The 20639-nt window shown below is 42.1% G+C and overlaps 1 protein-coding gene across 1 annotated transcript in view; it reads left to right on the top strand.

The window, feature by feature from the left end:
* The window catches only part of LOC126183528 (uncharacterized), a 28435-nt gene extending 8399 nt beyond the window's left edge, over nt 1-20036 (top strand). The window contains exons 3-4 of the mRNA XM_049925597.1: nt 7217-7363; nt 19124-20036. Coding sequence (XP_049781554.1) covers nt 7217-7363; nt 19124-19272 — 296 coding nt within the window. The 3' untranslated portion in view covers nt 19273-20036. The remainder of the gene's footprint in view (nt 1-7216; nt 7364-19123) is intronic.
* Nucleotides 20037-20639: the final 603 nt, after the last annotated feature.

Genomic DNA, 20639 nt, shown 5'->3' with positions numbered 1-20639 from the left:
AAATCATCTTCGGTATTTAAAAAGGCATCGCATAATGTTGGGACTGGTGTTTGCTGAGTAACTTCCGCTCCAGTTTTCTACTGGCCGCTCTGTTCTATTTTACAGGGAGCTCTACGTAGGTACAACATATTGTAACGTGGTCTCCCCGATGCAACGTTGGGTTACTGCGAGCGATATAGCTTCCTCCCGACAGTCCAAAGTACAGTTGAGTGGTAGACCCCTTTCTGTCCACTATCACTTTATTTAGTGTCATAAGGTCGGCAGTCTTGTTGTTATGAGACTGGATTAACAGTTTTTTCCTCATCTGCATTTAGCCCAGATATCACTCCAGCAGCGAACACTCGATCCGTACACTGAATCGAATTTTCCTAAACCCTTGCAGATTCCCTACTCTGTTTTAGGTAGTAGCAAACTGTTATATTGTAACAATGAAATAACATTAATGAAACTAATTAGTTACCAATATTTGGAAACCATTTGACCACGGTTTAATATTGAATGAAATACAAGAAGTAGAAAGCGTCAAGTTTTAGGACTACAGCAAGATCACAACTTTAATTTGAAAACTTACAGCCTAAAATTAATTAAGAGTCTTACTTCGGTTACGTGGATTTTCAGTATGCGTAGCTACTGCAATAGGTGATTTAAAATGAAGAAACTAGTATATTCCACAAATTTCCACCACTAATGAGATATGCAATGTTTTTTTGGGAAATCAAACTGATAATGATAGTTTTAGAGAAACCAGAAGCGAATTAAAAGAATTATATTTGGTGTTAGTTCTAAAACAGCCTACAGACACCTCTTAAAATTACTTTTTAGTTCATATTTATTGGTGTCCTTTACATTAAACAGTGTTTCTATTTCTCGGAAAATAGTGCAAAGCAGTAATATAACACTAGGAACAAAAACAACTTCTATAAAGACTTCAAGTTGTTAAAATTAACACAGAAAGGAGTCAGATACATGGATACACACGTATTCAACAACCTGCCACAGCATGTTGAAAAATATCTACACAAACCACTGAATTTTTGTAGGTTATTTCGTAATTAACATTAACACTGCCGTACAATAACATTTCATAATGTTATGTCATTTCAGTACCACAGGGTAGTGCAGCGTTAGTTTGTGGACTATTTTATGAACCTCAGTATAGCTGCAGCAGTGGAGCCGAGATGACCCCTTTAGCTGTACCAGTTTGTCTGATAAACAGTAATTTACTTTAGTTTCTATTTCTCGCGTACTTTTGCAAATAAATTAATTATTCCTGTGTGTTTTACTCTATAGACTAGTGTGGTAACTTACTCTACGTTTTTTGCGTAAATTTTTGTGTGTATCTTTTTGTGAGGCAACTTTCTCGAGTAGCTTCCAGACACGAGAAGCGCCACGCCATGTGACTCCGTTTTAATCTCGTCTAAGTATAGCGTATAGTTTAGATCAGTCATTTAGAGTTTGCGTGTTTGTTTCCTTGTAGTAGCTTTTGGGTAAGTAGAGTTTCTAGTAAAATACAACTGTGGATACATTCGTTTTTAGTAGAGAAACTTGCAGATCTTGCGATCTTAGGCTACAGTGAGAGCCCTGCAGAGCAGATTGTAATGTTTGTTTACCCTCCTCATTTATATTTTGCGTACATTCCTACCTCAGTAGCGCCACAGTCGCGTAATTTCCTGGTTTTACTTTCTCAGTTACTCCTGACTGCTTTGTGTTCTTTTGGAGTCTTATTAAGGTTTTTACGCAGCACAATGTGGCTAGAGACCGTACTTGTTGTGAACGGACACTAGAAGAATTGGCTGCTCTCCGTAAACAGCTGGAAATTGCGTTGGCCACATCGACAGGCTTCTGGTTACTGCTCAAAGCTGCGGTGACATCAGGGCGCCACTGACGAGACCTGTGACACCTTTGGTGCCATTGGATCCCTGGTGACCTGGTGGTCGCTGAGTCTTTTGATGTAAAATATCTGACAGGTCTGTCTTTACTCAAGAGTGAGTGGCGAACACTTGTGGTTTCGCGTGTCACTGGGCAGAAAGTGAAAGAGAGAACAGGCCACACGGCTGGCTCCATACGCCTTAGTAACACAGCGTGCTACCCAGTGCTGATAATACTTCTGAGCCAGCATGGGTTGCCTCTCCTGTTGGACCAGTGCCTGATTTTTCTGCCCAGTCCGAAGAAGCGCAGAGGGCGGGTATGCTAGTCATTGGGAGCTCCGACTTTAGGCGGGTAATGGAGCATCGCAGGAAAATAGCAGGCAGAGCGGGAAGGAATGCCGGTGTGCTCTCGGTATCTTTGCCGGAGGGGAGCGGGGATGGGGGGTGGGGTCTGGCCCAAGACGCAGAGGAAGCTCTGCTGGCTGCTATCGAGCACACTGGGTGCAACCTGCTGCAAATAGTGGCAAGACGGCTTGTCGACACCTGCCGCTTGGATTCTGAGGCCATCCTCGGTCCCTTTCGCCGGATGGCTCATTTGGTAAAAGCAACGAGCACTGCACGTAGTATGCAGGCTAACCTCACTATTTGTAGCAGGATCGAACGCTGTCCTCTGGTTAAGGTAAAGTGGAAGGTCTAAGCCAGAGGCTCAGACGATTCTGTGACGATATTGGATGTAAATTTCTCGACTTCCGTCATCGTGTGGAGAATTGTAGGGTTCCCCTTAATGCATCTAGCGTGCACTAAACTACTAGGGGAGCGGAGTAAGTGTGGCGTGCACAGGAGGGTTTTATAGGTTAGTGGAACACCCCCGCCCCCGCCGTTCATGTGCTCAGAGACGAAGTTCCTGCGAAACAACAAACACATCAGCCACAATGTTCTCAGGGGATGCTCGTCTTCGCAGATCGGATATAGAAAAGATTAAAGTGATACGATAATAAACTGCAGGAGCGTCCAAGGAAAGGTTCCAGAGTTAGTACCGCTTACTGAAGGCTATAATTCCGAGACAGAACTGCGAGAAGAAAGTTGGTTGAAGCCGGAAGTGAATAGCAACGAAATTCATGGACTGCGAATGTGAATTAATCTGGATGAAGTTAAGCATCAAAAGTCGCTCAAAAATGGTAATCGGGTGCTTTTATAGAACGACTGTGTCAGGAGCTTCAGAGAGTGCTTGCGTAATGTCATTAACGTCGACATCTGATCAGAATATCTTGTCCAAAAATTACTTCGAGCAGATAATTAGAAGACCAACTCATGAATTTATCATCTTAGACCTCCTAGCAACAAACAAACCCGAACTTGTCGAATCAGTTAAAGTAGAAGAAGGTATCAGTGATCATAAGGCTGTGATTGCAACTATCATTTCGGGTCTTGCAAGGAAAGTTGAGAAAAGGAAAAGGTAGGAAAATATTTTTGCTTAGCAAGAGTGACGGGATAGAGATTGCAGAGTATCTGAGTTGTCAACATCAAATATTCAGTACTGAGAACGAACATGTGCAGCACAAATGGAAAAAATTCAAATGGATCGCTCAGTACTCCTTAGGCGAGTATCTTCCGAGCAGGATCTTAAGGGATGGGAAAACTTACCGTGGTTTAATAGGCGTCCTAGGAAAATGGTGCGTAAACAGAGAGATTCATCACAGATTCAATAAAAGTCATAAACTTACTTTACAAACAAAAGCTGAACGAAGCGAAAAAGAGCGCAAGGAGAGGAATGAGAGAAGCGTTCAATGACTCCGACAGCAAAATTTTGTCAAATGATCTTACTAAGTATCCAAAGAGGTTTGGTCTTACGTAAAATCAATAAGCCATTCCAAACTCTCTATTCATTCACTCAGTGACCATAGTGGTGCCGAAACCGAAGATAACAGGAAGAAGGCCGAAATACTGAATATTGCCTTACAAAATTGTTTCAACACGGAAGATCATAATATAGTCTCCTCTTTCAATCATTGTACGAACGTCGAAATGGTAGATATTGAGATAACCCATCGCGGAGTAGCAAAGCAACTACAATAGTTTAGTAGTGGAAATCCATTAGGACCAGACGAGATACCTGTAAGATTATACAAAGATTATGCGAAAATACTTGTTCCCCTTCTAGCAGCAGTTTATCATAGTTCGCTAAAGCAACGAAGTGTACCTGGCGACTCGAAAAAAGGGCGGAATATTACCGTTTTGAAGAAGGGTCGCAGGACATATGCACATGATTACGGGTGTATAATGCTGACGTCACTCTGTTACAGAATTATGGAACATGTTTTTATGCTCAAGAATTATGACGTTTTTGGAGAACGAAAATCTCCTGTATAAAAATCAACTTGGATCCCTCAAACGGAGATCTTGCGAAACTCAGCTCGCTCCGTTCCTCCGTGAGATCCAAAGCGCTGTTGACAACGGCGGCCAGGTCGATGTCGAGTTCCTTGATTTCAGGAAGGCATTTAACACTGCCCTGCGCTGCCGGGTAGTGAGAAAAAGGCGAGCTTACCGTATCGGACCAGATTTGCAAATGGATTCAAGACCTTCTTATAGACAGGACTCAACACGTCGCTCTTAACGGAACAGAATCGATAGATATATAGGTAACTTCTGAAGTACCCCAAGGATGTGTGAAAGGACCGTTAACTTTTATAATGTATATAAATGATCTTGCAGGAAGCGTCGGAAGCTCTTTAAAACTGTTCGCAGACGATGGGGTTGTCTACACGAAAGTAGCAACGCCAGAAGGCAGTATCGGTTTGCAGAATGACCTGCAGAGGATTGATGAAGGGTGCAGGCTCTGGTAGTTAAACCTGAGCGTAAATAAATGAAAAATACTGCGCATGCATAGGAAATGAAATCCACTACTCTATAACTGCACTGTTGATGACAAATTTCTGGACACAGTATCTACCGTAAAATATCTAGGAGTAACTATTCAGAGCGACCTTATGTGGAATGACCACACGAATCAAATAGTAGGAAAACGAGATGCCAGACTGAGATTCATAGGAAGAATCTGAAGGAAATACAACCCATTCATGAAGAAAGTGGCTTACAACGCGCGTGTTCGACCGATTCTTGAGCGTTGTTCGTCAGTCTGGGATTCTTACCAGGTAGAACTGATAGAAGGCATAGAAAATATTCAACGAGTAGTGACACCAGAGCGTTACAGAGATGCTCAACGAACTCCAATGGCAGGCGGAACGAGAGAGGCGTTGTGCATCACGAAGTGGGTTACTACTAAAATACTGAGAAAGTTACGTTCTGGGAAGAGTCGCACTACATATTACTTCCACCCACATACATCTAGCGAAATGTTCACAACGAGAAAATTCGAGAAATTAGAACTAATACAGAGACTTACCGACAAGCATCCTACCCACGCGTCATTCGCTAGTGGGATAGGGAAAGGGGCCTGTGTTAGTGGTACCAGAAGTACCCTCCACCACGCACCATCAGGGGGTTTACGGAATATTGATGTGCTCGTAGATGTAGAAGCTGCTCTGTGCAAGATCTATAGAATATGGGTAATATAATGTCAATAGCCTCGTGCTAAGTATGTTAATTTCTTTCTGACTAATAGAGTTTTCACACCGAATACAACTCGACGCTAGCTGTAACTAAATCTAGAAATTAAAATTACAAACAACTTAAAATGGAGTGAACACATATATAATGTTGTGAGGGATGCAAAGCAAGGACTGCGTTTTATTGACAGAACGCTTAAAAGATTCGATAGGTCTGTAAAGAGGCTGCCAACACTACTAGCATGTCAGTGGGCATGACAGCAAACATTGAACGAAGCTAGAAATGCAAAGCAAAGGTCGTAACAGGTCAGTATAGCATGTAGGAAAATGCAACAGTTGAGCAGGGAAGTTAAGTGAAGATGGTTGAAAGGAAGATGACTATGTTCTTAAGATACTGTGGTGGATAAATGTAGATAACTGATATTCGAGCAATATTGCAACCAATTTTGCTGCCACCATCTGTTATCCCGTGCAGTAATGATGAGAATAAGGAGAGAGAGATTGAGGGGTGTACCGAGATCTGTAGGTAATGGTTACACCCTTCCTCCATACGTTAATAGAATTGGCAAGAAGTCGGCAATATTTACAGGAAGTGACCTCCGCTATGCGCTCCACATTACCTCTGTGCTCTGTCTGGAGCCGCGCGACTGCTACGGTCGCAGGTTCGAATCCTGCCTCGGGCACGGATGTGTGTGATGTCCTTAAGTTAGTCAGGTTTAAGTAGTTCTAAGTTCTAGGGGACTGATGACTTCAGATGTTAAGTCTCATAGTGCTCAGAGCCATTTGAATCATTTGATCTCTCTCTCTTTCTCATTTTGTCTTTCTCTCTCCAGCAATCTTTTTTGTAGTATATTGCTAATGGGTAGCGTTTGAAATCTTCAGGTCGGATTCTAATGTACTTAAGTTATCATGCGCGTTACGCGGTACTTTCATGACTACATCGGCACAAGGGAAAGATTCTGTGATCTAGGAAGAACACCACCACTGGCTTTGTGGCAAATTGCAGCATACGGAACACAAAATATCATAGAGTCGAGGCCCAGCAAAATGAACCGCCGTCAGCAAACGTGTTCTCCCTGAGGTTCATAAACGACTGGCGTCACTTTCCCCTATTTTTGTTGATAGAAATGTCCAGAACCAGGATGATGGAAGACTGATGCGGACAGTCTCGAGCGTAAGTTGGGGTACAGGTTTGTAGGTCTTTAATACTGTTCGAGGTTTACAAAACAGTGTCGATCCTCCACTATAAAGCGCACACATGGAGTTGAAAGTTAAATATTGTGCTTCATTAACATATTAGCAGCACGTCATATTAAAATAAAACAGCCGAATGTTTAGTACTCGACAATACGATTACTGTAGTACAACTCTACAGATATTTATTTTAATCAAAACTTTATCATTCAATAAACAAATTCCTAGTAGTGGCATGCGGAACTCAAAAGCAACCTGCATCTAGAGCCTATAAAATACTTTCCTCTCACAATGGTGCTTCTCCCTGACGTCTTTAAACGATATGCACTGTCCATAGGGTTATCTGTTTCTTAGTATATACTCTCTCTTTGTTCGTCATTAGATGTTCTGTACACGAGTATAGACTGTCATCCATCAACTACAAGGATTGAAGTTTCCGTTTTTTGTTATGTTTGTTCTGTGGTGTAATAGGTGTGTTATGCTTCTAATTTACATAAACAAACTAGATTGAGTAAGTTCTGTAAAGTGTTTCCAGGCTAATTGAAGCTATGCCAGCCCCCAGGCAGTAAGTGTGTGTTATGTTAACAGGAGTGAGTGCTGGACAGAGTGGCGTGTGTACCACTCCTTGCGGGGAAAACGCCTTCTGCAAGAAGGGTCTATATCCCAGCTGTGAGTGCAACGAAGGATTCTACGGCAACCCGTACAATGGCTGCACTCCCACCGGAGAATGTACAGGTATGCTGGCAACAGCATCGGGGCAGACCAGAGGCTGAACTGCTGCAAAAGCGCGATTGCAGCGTTCAGTCCCATGTCCAGTGCATAGATTTTATGTATCACTAATGAGTCGATCTATGTATGCAGCGTCATTACCTCATAAAGTTACGTAATGTACCATAACTATGTATGATATATGGCACGCTAATGAGAAGCTCTTCGTTATTTTATTCCTCCACAGATAATTTACTTAATGATATTTGACATGTAATCTTCACAAAAAGAGATTACAGTTAACATGTTAATTAATTCATAGGCACAGTCATACTGCCATTGTCAGGTTAACTGACACAGGATTTATTTGTTGTGTACAATGCTTTATTGTGCATTCATATTTATAAACAAACTGACTAATGATCAAAAAATGCTGACACACTAATTATTAATACTGCTCCACTAGTCACTGCTTGCACTACACACACACACACACACACACACACACACACATCACACATCTTGAGCATGGTCTATACCTTGACAATAGACTGTAGATTGACAGAACTGTTTATTATCGATTTGTGTAATTCTTCTGCCAAACCTTACACTGTGTTATCTAAACAGTTCTAGCTTATGTAGTATGCAGTATTTAAGCAGTATCCTTTAACTTAATTTTTAGATACTTAGATTTCAGTTTTCTCTTTTATATTTTTGGGAAATGTATCGCATAATTCTATTACCTGGTAGAAAATGATACTCTGTGTTTTTTTAATTAACTTTTTTCAGTAAATGGAAGTTAACTCTTGCTTTTGTTTAATGATGACGAATGCTGTTGTGAATGTAATAATTACTGATTTTCTTCTTAAAGTACATAACTGATTGGTTGACTTAGTCTTATGGTGCATTTAGAATCCCTGGCTGTTTAAACAGACCTTTACAGTGAGCTTAGTTACTATTTTTTGGACTTTATTATCGATGCCTAGCTCGTAGGGTGTAGTTGTCTATTCGCTATGGCTACGGCAGCGACGCGTCATGGCTTGGGCTCCACGAAATACCGAAATTATTGCCCACCATATTGATCAATGACGCGGCTCAAACGCCATCCACAGCTCACGTGATTGTCGGGTCTACTTTCAAGGTGCGAACATCTCCCGGATGTACTCAAGGGGGTTGAAATTACAGGGAGGGGAGGCACACAAGCACCGTGATGTACATAAAGTGTCCCTCATATCTTTCTGAAATACTTCGGGAGAGATGAGGAGCTGCGTTGTCTAGTGGAAGGTACAGGGCATGTAGGTGGACACACATATGCCTGTATGGTGCGTTCGTGGGAGATGCCGGCACTCGTAATAAGAGCCCATTTCATTCCAAATATTTATTCTCCACAGGTGAGTACCATTACCACCATCCTGAACAGAGTCCTTTTCGCAAATGAGATGTTTGTCCTTTCGTGCCGCGTCATCTGCGAGAAGCCGGCCGGGGTGGCTGAGCGGTTCTAGGCGCTACAGTCTGGAACCGCGCGACCGCGACGGTCGCAGGTTCGAATCCTGCCTCGGGCATGGATGTGTGTGATGTCCTTAGGTTAGTTAGGTTTAAGTAGTTCTAAGTTCTAGGGGACTGATGACCTCAGAAGTTAAGTCCCATAGTGCTCAGAGCCATTATCTGCGAGAACAAACGCATACCGCGACCCATCACCACAGGCGAGCTTTCTCCATGCTTCGAGTATGGAATGGCGGTATTCCGGAGCCAATGGTAACCTCCGTACCTTGTGATGCCCATTGGATAGAGGTACATATGTGGGTGTATGGCAGTAGCTTTTGCAGCCTGATGCTAGGAGATAGTGGCGTACGGGTTTACTACGCATCTGTTCAGAACTGATCTACTGCATTGCATACTCTGTACCTATTCCCACTGTCAGTGGTTCCCCTGTTATTAACACGGTATAGCCCACAACAGTTGTCTCTGGCGGCTACCACGTTAATAGCCTATATGGGAAAAGCCGAGTGTCTGTCCGGCTTCAGAGGCGGATAGCAGCATTGCAAGTAGCCCGCTAAATAGGTGTACACAATAGCGACGTCATTTGAAAAAAGAACCACAACCATGATGTGCTTCCTTACTGTGCTCCCTACGTTGCTCAGTAATTTGCTTCAACCCAGTTATACAGTGTTATCGATATAGATTCTTCCTCTCCTGAATCCTGATTATTTTTGTTTTAAGATGACCTCGGCAATTTTCTAATTCTTCTTGTACTAATTTTGGAGTATATCTCGTATGCTGTATTCAGTAAGCTTAGTCTGCGTCAGTTTTTGCAACTAACAGGTCTCCTTTGTTGAATGTAGTATCATCTGAGTATTTCCACAGCTGTGGAATGTGTTTCTTCCTCCAACATATGTTTAAAATGTAGAACATATTTCGATCGTTATATCTGCAAGATGTAGAAGTAATTTAGCATCGATATTATGGCAGAGTATAAATATTTGTTTTCAGTCTGATTTAGGGCTTATACCATTTGTTCTAGCTCTGTGTTATTCACTGCAATATCTCCTCCTCTGTCTGCTCTTCTTTCCTCCTCTCCAGCTGTCCACAGACGTTTATAGCGGCTCTTTTCAGAAGGGGGCTAGGCGAGCACCAGCGCTCTCGCTCACTCGCTCGCTGTGTAGTGAGCGTTCACGGTAAAATGGGTTGTCTGACGTCATTATGTAGCGCAGGGGAAGTGCAAACCGCGCGCTTTCTTCGGAGGAAAGGGCATGTATTAAGTTGGTTCTAGCCTTAAACGCGAGCGTATGTACTAAGTGGCTCAGTATTTAAAGTGGAGAGTAGCTCTTTTAAAATTGGTGAAAAGCAGCATCAGACCTTGTCAGTAACTTCAAAGCATACGTCAAACACACCAATATCAATTCATAACACGTCGGTGCAGTATTGCCTAGCTACAGTCAGAAAATTATAGACCCGCAGTGTGACAGGCGATTGAGTGTTAAGTTTCATACGTAGTCCATCTTTAAAGATCTTGAATAACCACCTTTTGCAGCGCAGACCGCTTCGAGACGTGCAATAAGAATGTCAATGGGGTTCTGGATGGTACCAACAGGGATGCAGAGCCATACCAACTCAAGTGACGTGGCCAGCTACGCTAGGTTTCTTGGTTGAGGATCCATGGCGCGAACAGCCCAGTCGAGGTCGTCAAACATATTCTTAATTGAATTTAAATCCGGGAAGTTTGGTGGCCAGGGTAGTACGGTGAACTCATCCTGTGAGCTGTGTAACACGTTGCATTGTACTGCTGGTAGATGCCATTGTACCGAACAAAAACAGACTGTATGTAGTGGTAGACATGGTCCCAAGAAACAGATGCATACATGTGTTGATCCAATGTGCCTTCCAGAATGGCGAGATCACCCAGGGAATGCCGCGGAAACATTTCTCAGACCATAATGTTCCCTCCTCCGGCCTGGATTCTTACAACGATTCTTGCAAGGTGTTTGCTTTCTGACGTTTCGAGGCCAGTTGGGCATACACCACGATTCATAGGAAAAGAACACTTGTGCCACTCAGTGGACATCCAGTTGCGGTATTGGCGTGCAAATTCCAGCCTTCGTTGCCGATGAAGAGCAGGTCAGCACGGGTACATAAACCGTGCGCCTGCTGCGGAGGCCCATACACACCAACGTTCACTGAACGGTCGTTGAGGAGACACTGTTGGTAGCTTCTCGGTTCACCTGGGTGGTCAGTTACTCAACAGTTGCTCGTCTAACCGTCCGTATACATCTCCGCAGCCGTCAGTCACTCCTGTCATCCACGGTTCGTGGTGTGCCACAGTTGCCTCGGCGCCGGATTCTGATAGCGCCATTTTGTCATACACGGGATACTTTAATCGCGGCGGCACGCGAACAGTTTACAGACTTAGCAGTTTCGGAAATACTTCTAACCTTGACCCAAAAGCCAATGATCATGCCCTTTTGGACGTCAGATAAATCGCCCCGTTTGCGCATTACGACTGTTTTCTGCGTCCCCCCGACACGTTTTATATAGCCTCTGCTGTTAGTGCTGCCACCTGCCGTCTGTGTGTGGTTATTGCACGTTGACGCCGAACATAGGCGGTGCCACTGGACCTGTTTTGTTCTTTTTGCATTATCTCGAATGTTGTAGGTGTTGGCTGCTGAGATGTTTCAAAGTCTTGAAAGCTGTATCTATTTCAGTGTTGGAAATGCACAGGTGTTGGACAAAAATATGAAAACACCGCGAGAAATGCATAGTTGAACATAAATGCAGATACTTGGATTTTGACGAAAAATAAGAAGACGACAGCTGCAAAAGTCACATCAGAATTTGACTGTCGCACTCGCGATCCCCGTCAGCACCGAAACAAGGCGAAGGGAGCTCCAGAAGCAGGGCGAGCTGGAATTCCAAAACCACTCATCAGTGATGCAAATGCCTACAACTGGAAAACGTTGTGCCAAAGTCACAAAATCTGGAATTTGGAGCAACGGAAGAAAGCCATTTTGTCGAATGAGTCTTGTTGTACGCCTTTTGTAACTTCTGGCCGATTTTACGTCCGAAGACTGATACATAGGGGGGTTCGGTGATGATTTTGGACAGCCATGTCGTCTTATTCCATGGACCTCACTGGTAATCATCAAGGTTACATTACTGCCGAGGATTATGTGATCATTTAGCTGATCAGGTCCATCCCATGGACTATTTTTCAGGAAGAATGGTATAATATTTCCTTGAAAACCTTACAGCACCTGCATATATCCAGTCCGAGACGACAGGAAGCTGTTTTGAATACAAACGGGATTCCTTCACCGTATTAGGCATTGTAATTTGCTGTATTTTTTATGTTTCCATGTTTTTGTTCAACCCCTGTACGTGTCTTAGCGTCAGCTGACAGTCTCCTGTATATTTATTTGCTCTGAGATGGTTGTTTTTGTAGTAAATTTCTAAAGGCTTCGTTCCATCTTTCTACATCTTCTTTTATATACTGATTTCAGAAGTTTACTTTCTGGTGTTTTCTTTTTTTCAAGGAGTCCAAGCGATTCTGTAGCTGATTTTTCAGTTATATTATCAACTTAGAGTTTTGAAATGTGTACACAGAGTTAGTCCACACAAATACTGCTCAGTATGTGTTTTATACGACTCTACAATCAACAGAAAACGTCTGTTCGTTTCCATTTCAAACAAAAGTGAATATTTTTGTATCCATTCGATAGCGGTCCCAAATTACTGTAGTACAATATTTGTTTCGTATTGACTCAGACAACAGATCGAAAATAATTACAAATAGATCATCGATGGAAAAGCGCTGCTGCAGACGGATAATGATGACTTTGTTACGGACCGCCTCAAGAGACGGCACGTCAAATATGAAGAGTGCTAGTTACGGCGCGTATCGTTGAATCCAATATTTTAGTAGACTAGTTTCGTAAAATTCAGCTTTAAAAACACTGTAACAATTCGACAATTGCTGTTAGCACTGGATGTCACACGTAACACGCAGTGGACAGAATTTATGTTTTGGCTGACTCCGGCCATGTACTTAAAAAATGTAAACTGAAAATACTTTTACGAGTAACACCTTTGTATTATGATCAGTGAATTTCCATCATTCCATTCAAGATAGTGTTAATAAATTATGGCAACATATGCCCTTGGTAGTATTAACAGGCGTTTCAGGTTAATAGGAGTTGCAACAGAAACCTTAGCTAGGGACACCCGAACTCTCCCCACTATTATGGCTTGCGACGTTGCCAGGCCGCCTCCCCCCTTCCCTCTGTTCCCCTCCCCCCTTCCCCACGACCAACTGCTCTGATAAGCCGACGGCACCACCTGGCTTCCCTTCGCCCATACTTCCTTCCTCCCACAAACCCTTCAAGTCGACCTTACCAGTTCCTTGTCAATGTGCAGCTTATGGAGTCTGCTAAAACCCAGACAATAATCACAGGACGAACCACTTTACTAGTACGAATTTCTGCCTTCCAGCTGAACCATAAATAACCATCCATTCAGCTTACTAAGAAATTAAAATTTCTACGACAAACCTTCGACTGGAGACTAACCTGTAAACCCCACGTACTAGCTGTCGAACAGAAAACGCACAATAGACTACAACTGCTAACAGCGGGAACACGGTTACTACACCCTTCCACCGTTATTCATACCTATTCCGGATCAGTACTTTCATATGTTAACGTAGCTTACATTTCCGCACCTCCCAAATGTTCTCACGCCCTTACAGTCTTACAGGGAACCTCTTGAGTGCCAGCTCAGAGAAGGCCAATGATGTTTACGGCATTCGACGCCCCACTTATTGCCTATCATGCAAGTACAATATTGCCTTCTAATGGCAATAGGGGGCGAGACTGCAGATATCCAATGGTGAGTACAGCATGAGGCTACGGAGCGTAGTTGAATTGTTTAGTCGACGAGTAACTCACAACAGTGCTACTGTGCTAGTCGTGTTAATATAAAGCAGAGCAATGGCAACGATAAACAAAGCAACCACTGCATTGTATCTACAACAACAGTTGCCGAAGTTGACATTTCGTCAGCAAGGAAGCCAAGGAATTTAGCAAAGTGAGAAAGAAATGGCAGATGAAATATTAGCGTTTTTGCAATATGAGTCAGTGGAATGTGTGGTGTCGTATACGCTCGACTATGCAGACAATGTGCATGAGGAGTATAATGATGACTGCACGTACTTCACAAGTGAAAGCGATATCGAAACAGTTGTCGAGCCATGTAGTTTATCATCCTTATCGGACAGGAAGCCAAAAACCCTGTCTCCGGTGAAACGAAGTAAAGGACAATTATTGTCCAAGGAGGGTTACTGAACACAATTACGTACATGGAAGATCATTCGCAGCATAGTAAAAAAAAAAAAAAAGTCAAGAAAAGATTTCGAATAAGTCCGCAGCAGTACGACCGTGTAGTGAATAAGAAGAACTACGGATATTCAAGAGAGGACAAGGCGTAGTTATTACAGAAACTGGTATTTTCACGTTTCAAGGACACTCGATACAGGATGTGTGTGATAATGACCTACTACGCTATGCACATCAAATTGCGAGCGACATAAATTACAGTGATTTCAAGGGCGGCAGTGGATCGTTGCATAACTTCAAACGGTCCTACAGAATTGGAAGACATAAGACAACGAAATTTCAAACAAAGCGTCATCTTGACGATGCTCAGCAAACTATGCAATCGGCCCGACAATTTCTAGATGAGATAAACAAATTTGTGCCATTGTTCAGTAAGGAATTTGTTTTCAACTCTGACCAGTCAGGATTTGAAGAAGAAATGCATATGAAAGGAACCTTGGAAATCAGAAGTACCAAGAGAGTTGTATCAACATCAACTAACATCAATGCCTTAACAAATATGCCGACTGTTAATCTCGATAGTAAATTGGCTGGAAAGTTATTTATTGTGCTACGAGAAGTTGGAGGCGCTCTGGCCCCTACGATTCTTTCTCGTGTGCATGATCTTGCAAGGGCGATAGGGAATATTTACGTCACAGCAAGCAAGAGTGCGAAAATGGGTGTAAGAGAACTGCAACTATTGTACGAGCACTGCTTTTGGCCAACAGCTGGTCAAAATAACTAACTTTTGCTTGATTCCTGGTCTGCGTACAAAATTCATACTTCTTTAGAGCTAACTATCTTTCCTGGAAAGTGCATGACATTGCAGTTCATACCAACTGGAACAACTAGGCAAATTTCAGCCTCTAGATGTTTGTCTTTTCTGTGCCTGCAGAACATATTGCACCATCTGCATCTACTCTTAAAGGATAACCAGTTTAACTATAAGCTCCACAAAATACTGTTTTGCATTCGATTGCATGCCATCACATTCCACATGTTCTCATCACCCCATTACACCCATATTAATCTAAATGCATTTTTTTTTAACCGCATATTACTTTCAACATAGGAGAGACAGCCAGCCGATTGCAAATAACCGTTTGGTACATTGACCTGGGTTTCGACACCTCTAAGGATGTCTTCATTAAACTGAAATTTTCAGAAACCCTATAAAGTAAGCCGGCCGGGGCGGCCGAGCGGTTCTAGGCGCTACAGTCTGGAGCCGCGCGACCGCTACGGTCGCAGGTTCGAATCCTGCCCCGGGCATGGATGTGTGTGATGTCCTTAGGTTAGTTCGGTTTAAGTAGTTCTAAGTTCTAAAGGACTGATGACCACAGCAGTTAAGTCCCATAGTGCTCAGAGCCAGCCCTATAAAGTAATCAATAGAAAACAGAGTATGACAACGTTAATCTAGATGACAATTATCATGACGTACAAACGCTGCTTACGTAAAATTACATTGCGAGAAAGCAATGATCAGAATTAAGAGCAGATATGCTTAAGTCAAAGAATAAAATAAAACAAGTTCCAGTCCCATAGTGCTCAGAGCCAAAACAAGTTACCAGCCTTTGACACGTATGCCTAACTAGGATCAACATCGGACTGATCGCCCCAATGGCTTACATTGCTGCCACGAATACAAGTTGCGCCGCCTGTCGGGAGCGGACAATGACATGTGCCCAATTGTGTATAGGGGTACGTATCACAACTGACTTTATACACTCCTGAATTGTGTATAGGAGCAATTGTGGACTTGAGATTGTGAAAGAGATTTTTTTTGAAAGTTTTTGTTAGTGGAAAAGGTAACATTTCATCCATATCTTTAATTACAATAACTTCCAAAAAATGTCATTCACAATCTAAAGTCCACAATTGCTCCTACACACAATCCAGGAGTGTGTAAAATCACTCGTGATACGTGTCCCGTTTATTATACAGCACAAACTGAAAGATCTTTTAGTGTAAGGTACAAGGAACATTTATTGGCAGCAAGAGGCACTAATGTACATAATTCCACTTTTGCTGATTATCTGTTAATTACCGGTTACGAAGCAAAAAGCGTTGAAGAAATTTCCATTTGACGTAGAGAAAAGACAGGTCATAGGTTCGACGTACTCGAAGAGCTGGAGATTTTCAAACATACTTCTAAGAACGATGGCCTCATCCTCAATGAACAGTTACAATTACGTAACAAATATTTTTTAATGGTTTTAATCCACTAATCGTGGAATTTTATTCCACTATTTTTTACTATGTCTTCCTGCCTCTAGCTCCGAAACATCATTTTCTTCGAATCTTATTGATGTACATTACTAAAATTACCTTCATGCAGTAATTTTTTTAGATTGTACAGCTGTTTGTATAATTTTTTTATATTATTCTGTACTTTACCTAATTGTAATTTCTGTAAAGCCTAATAGATGGCTCTTTGTTATACTTCATCTGCTTGACTAAGGTGTATTTTCAAAAATATATTTTCTCTTCCTTTGTTTTTTGTTTTTAAAATTAACTGTCATTTTTTCAGTTATTTCTGTTATAGTGTTTCAAATGGGTACATGTCTGTGTCCGCGCCCGATAGGCGGCGCAACTTGTATTGTATTCGTGGCAGATGTTGTTCCTAGCTAGGCATATGTGTCAAAGGCTGGAACGTGTTTTAATTTAATTTTTTACTTGAGCATATCTGCTCTTAATTCTGATAATTGTTTTCTCGCAATGTAATTTTACGTGAGTAACCTTTGTACATCATGATAATTGTCATCGTGATTAATGCTATTTGTCATACTTAATTTTCTATGTATTATTTTATAGGGTTTCTAAAACTTCATTCAGATGAAGACATCCTTAGAGGTGTCGAAACCGAGGTGAATGTACAAAACAGTTATTTGCAACCGATTTGCTGTATGATTCTATGGTGAAAAATCTATATGCATTCTTTAAGAATGCACGGATTCTAACTCCCAAGGAATTAACCTTCGATATTGATGGTGCAAACCTTTGTCATCACTGTGGTGCGCCATTTATCATTCTGTGTTCGTGGTGCAAGTTAATGGTTTGTTTTGGTAGCCGAGCCCGATAGTGCTTAACTTTGGTGACCTGACAGGAACCAGTGTTACCACTACTGCAAGACCGTTGGTAGTTAAGCCCTCATACCTCCTTAAATTACTAGAATACGTCTGGGAAACCTTTGGGTCTTGTAGACCTGGCTATCAAAATCCTATCGTGTTCTCACCAGACATGCCCCGCTGCCAGTCACTTAAATGTGATTGGCAGAGTGTCCCTGTAGATGCAGATGTACATCTACCAATACATACCTCATTTACTTCGCTTCCGCACATTCTATAACCTTTCTCAAGGTAACTTTAACCATCTATCGCTTCCCAATCCAGCAATCTGCACCACAGGTCTCCAGCCTTCTTACCAACTATCATTCCTCTTACTTCAATAAATCAAGGCACTGTTTTACCAATCCTCTCAACTCTCATTTGACATCAGACACCTACATTCAACTCTCTTCCCAGACCTCCCACAATGCTCACACTACGCTCCTGCTACCTAAATTACTTTACTTCCCACTTACACTCTCATCTAATAATTTGCAATTACCACGTGCACCTACTGATTGCTCTGCAGTGCATAATTGCCAAATCATGAACGTCTTCTTTTGCTCTTTCCCGTTTCTTCTATGGCGACGTCATTGTTCTGTGGGTTGAGACAGTGTCTGTGGTGGTGAGTAGCCGGATGATCTTCCTGACGCCACCACTCCCCCAGGGACAGAATCTGTGTACCCCATCTACTGCCTCTAGAGTACATATACGTTAAAGTGTGAGAATATTTTCTGAATGTTTGCGTAGCGTGTATCTGAGACGGGACCTGGCTTACCAGCCCAGCGGGATGTGATGAATCGACTGAAAACCACAGCCGCACTGGCCAATCACCAGCCCTCGTCGTAAATCCGCGAGGCGTATTCGATCAGGTGCACACTCCTCTCCCCATATCCCGGAAGCGACGCTTTAATGTGCTCGGCTATCTGGGCGCGTCGCCACAAAATTTTCGACATCGGTATATTACTCTATATATTTTATATACTTTTAATCCCACTCCGTCCAAACACATCTCGGAAGGCCCATCAGTACCGACCGGCCACCGTCTCATCCTCACACGATATCCATCACAGGATGCTTGTATGGATTGTCAGTTTTCGTAACTGGAGCCGCTACTTCTCAGTTAAGTAGCTCCTCAGTTGGCATCACAAGAGCTGAGTGCAAATTGCTTGCCAACAGCACTCAGCAGACCTGGACGGCCACCCATCCAAATGTTAGCCACGTCCAACATCGCTTTATTTCGGTGATCTGACAGGAACCGATGTTACGACTGAGCCGAGGCCGTTGACTTTAATCTCACTCATTATTTGCAAATAGCCCTGCAAGTTTTAAAAACTCATGTGGGATGAAGATCATCACACTGGCAGCTGACAGGCTGCAGTATGTTGGGGGAGTGGAGAGATCATTTAATAAGAAAAGTATTTGCAATGACTTTGCCAGACTGTCTTCTCTGTGGTGCTGTCGTGTTTATCTCCTGTGCTTGAGAATCGGAGCTCCAAGCATTCCGTCGGATGCTTCCCCAGATTCAGTCCTCCCCACCTGAGGGGCGTACCATGTGACGATCGGTAGACGTACTGCCACACGAAAATGATGGTAACTGTTATGCACATTTATTCAACCACTTGTAGACAAACCTGAATTATAATATATTGTCTGTCATGCATTTGTTAGCTTCTATATGTAGATTTGTAAAATGATAATGACTGTGATTGTGAATAATGCACATTAATTAAAACATTATTTGACAAAGTTGTGTTATAATAATCAGTGTATTAAACATTTGTTAGCTTTTACAAACAGGTTTTCTGATTCTGTTTCAGTGAATGAAGACTGCGAAGATCGCCTTGCGTGTTCAGACCACGTGTGCGTTAGCCTTTGCTCTCGCTACTGCCCTCTAGATGCACCTTGCTTCGTAACAAACCACGTCAACGTCGAATGTGAACACAAAATTAATCCCCCGTCTGAGTAATAAGTTCAAGCACTATAGTCTCTGCAAGTGGTGCAGATATTTCTACTTCCAAATAAAGCCACTTAGAGACCAGAATTAAATATTTTAATTTTTTTTAGACGTGTCCTGCAGTACAATGACATTTTGACGAAACTAATGAAGTACTAGGTGGTACTAATAATTTCCCTCATCTTTAGTAGTGTTCCGACTCCTATTACAAGACGATTAAACGCAGAAAAGCCATACTATGATTGCAAGCTGAATAAACTTAGATATACCACGGACTGAATTGTACTTATATTTCTGAAAGCTACAGTATTCTGAATTAATCATTAAAACTGTAAAATGTGTGTCTTATGTCAGCAATAATGACTAAAGTTTTAACCACTACTTCAGAATTACCATCACGGGAAAAATACCAGGAATTCATGGTGCTTTTACAACCTGATGTCACAAACCTCTAACAAAATTAACAAAATCTACAAAGCTAACAAACGTTAGATGTATTCCTGTAATATTATTTTCGATCTAACTCCTCAATTCATTGGCACCTACAATTGATGAATTTCGACAGACCAGTTGCCAAGGAACTATATCCCAAATGTTTAATTGGATTCAGATGTGGCAAATGGGTAAGCAGCCAAGAGGCAGTGTTTTGTTTCATGTAAATAAGGTAATAATATCGTGACAAAAATATTCTCGTCTGAACCCAGCTTTAAACTTAAAATTATCAAATACTGAAATGGAATTTTTTGAGGTTTGTGACAAGCTTATGATTTTTTAAAATAAATCACAGTTTTTATATATCAATCACTTCGTTCATATTTATTTCACAAAACTAGGCGAGAGACGCATTTTAGCTGCATGCTGCAATCTGCGGGTGACGAGAACTTACTACTACATTAATTTGCCTTTTGTTGTGCACATTATTTCCAGACGCAATGTTCGTGTTGATGTATCTGTTTTGACTTAACAACATCTTCGGAAATCTCGGTGTCACCTGGCATTTAATAATTGGTGAGCAATTAAAACTATGGGAAGGATAAAGAAATCCACTCTGAACTTAACCCTATTTCTATGTAGGAATTTGCTAAGTAAAAGCATGTGTTTTTTACAAATGAATATTGTAGCCATGAGCAAAATTTATGAAGACAGGTGGTCAGTCGGCGGCAAACAGAAGGTGCGCCAACAAGATGCCAAAATAGCCAGGTGATGGTGGCGCGAGGGAGGCCCCGGGCAACGTCAGCGAGCGGTACGACAGAATAGAGAGGCGAGAAGAGTGGACGAGAACGTCAGACGTCTGAAGGGTTAGACACGAGAATGAATTCCGCAAAGGATGTGAGAGTCATGTAACATTATTCAGATATTTAACAGTTTTATACAATACT

Source organism: Schistocerca cancellata, chromosome 4 (genome assembly GCF_023864275.1).
Source record: "Schistocerca cancellata isolate TAMUIC-IGC-003103 chromosome 4, iqSchCanc2.1, whole genome shotgun sequence".
Taxonomy (NCBI): Eukaryota; Metazoa; Arthropoda; class Insecta; order Orthoptera; family Acrididae; genus Schistocerca; species Schistocerca cancellata.
This window is presented reverse-complemented; position numbering and strand designations above follow the sequence as displayed.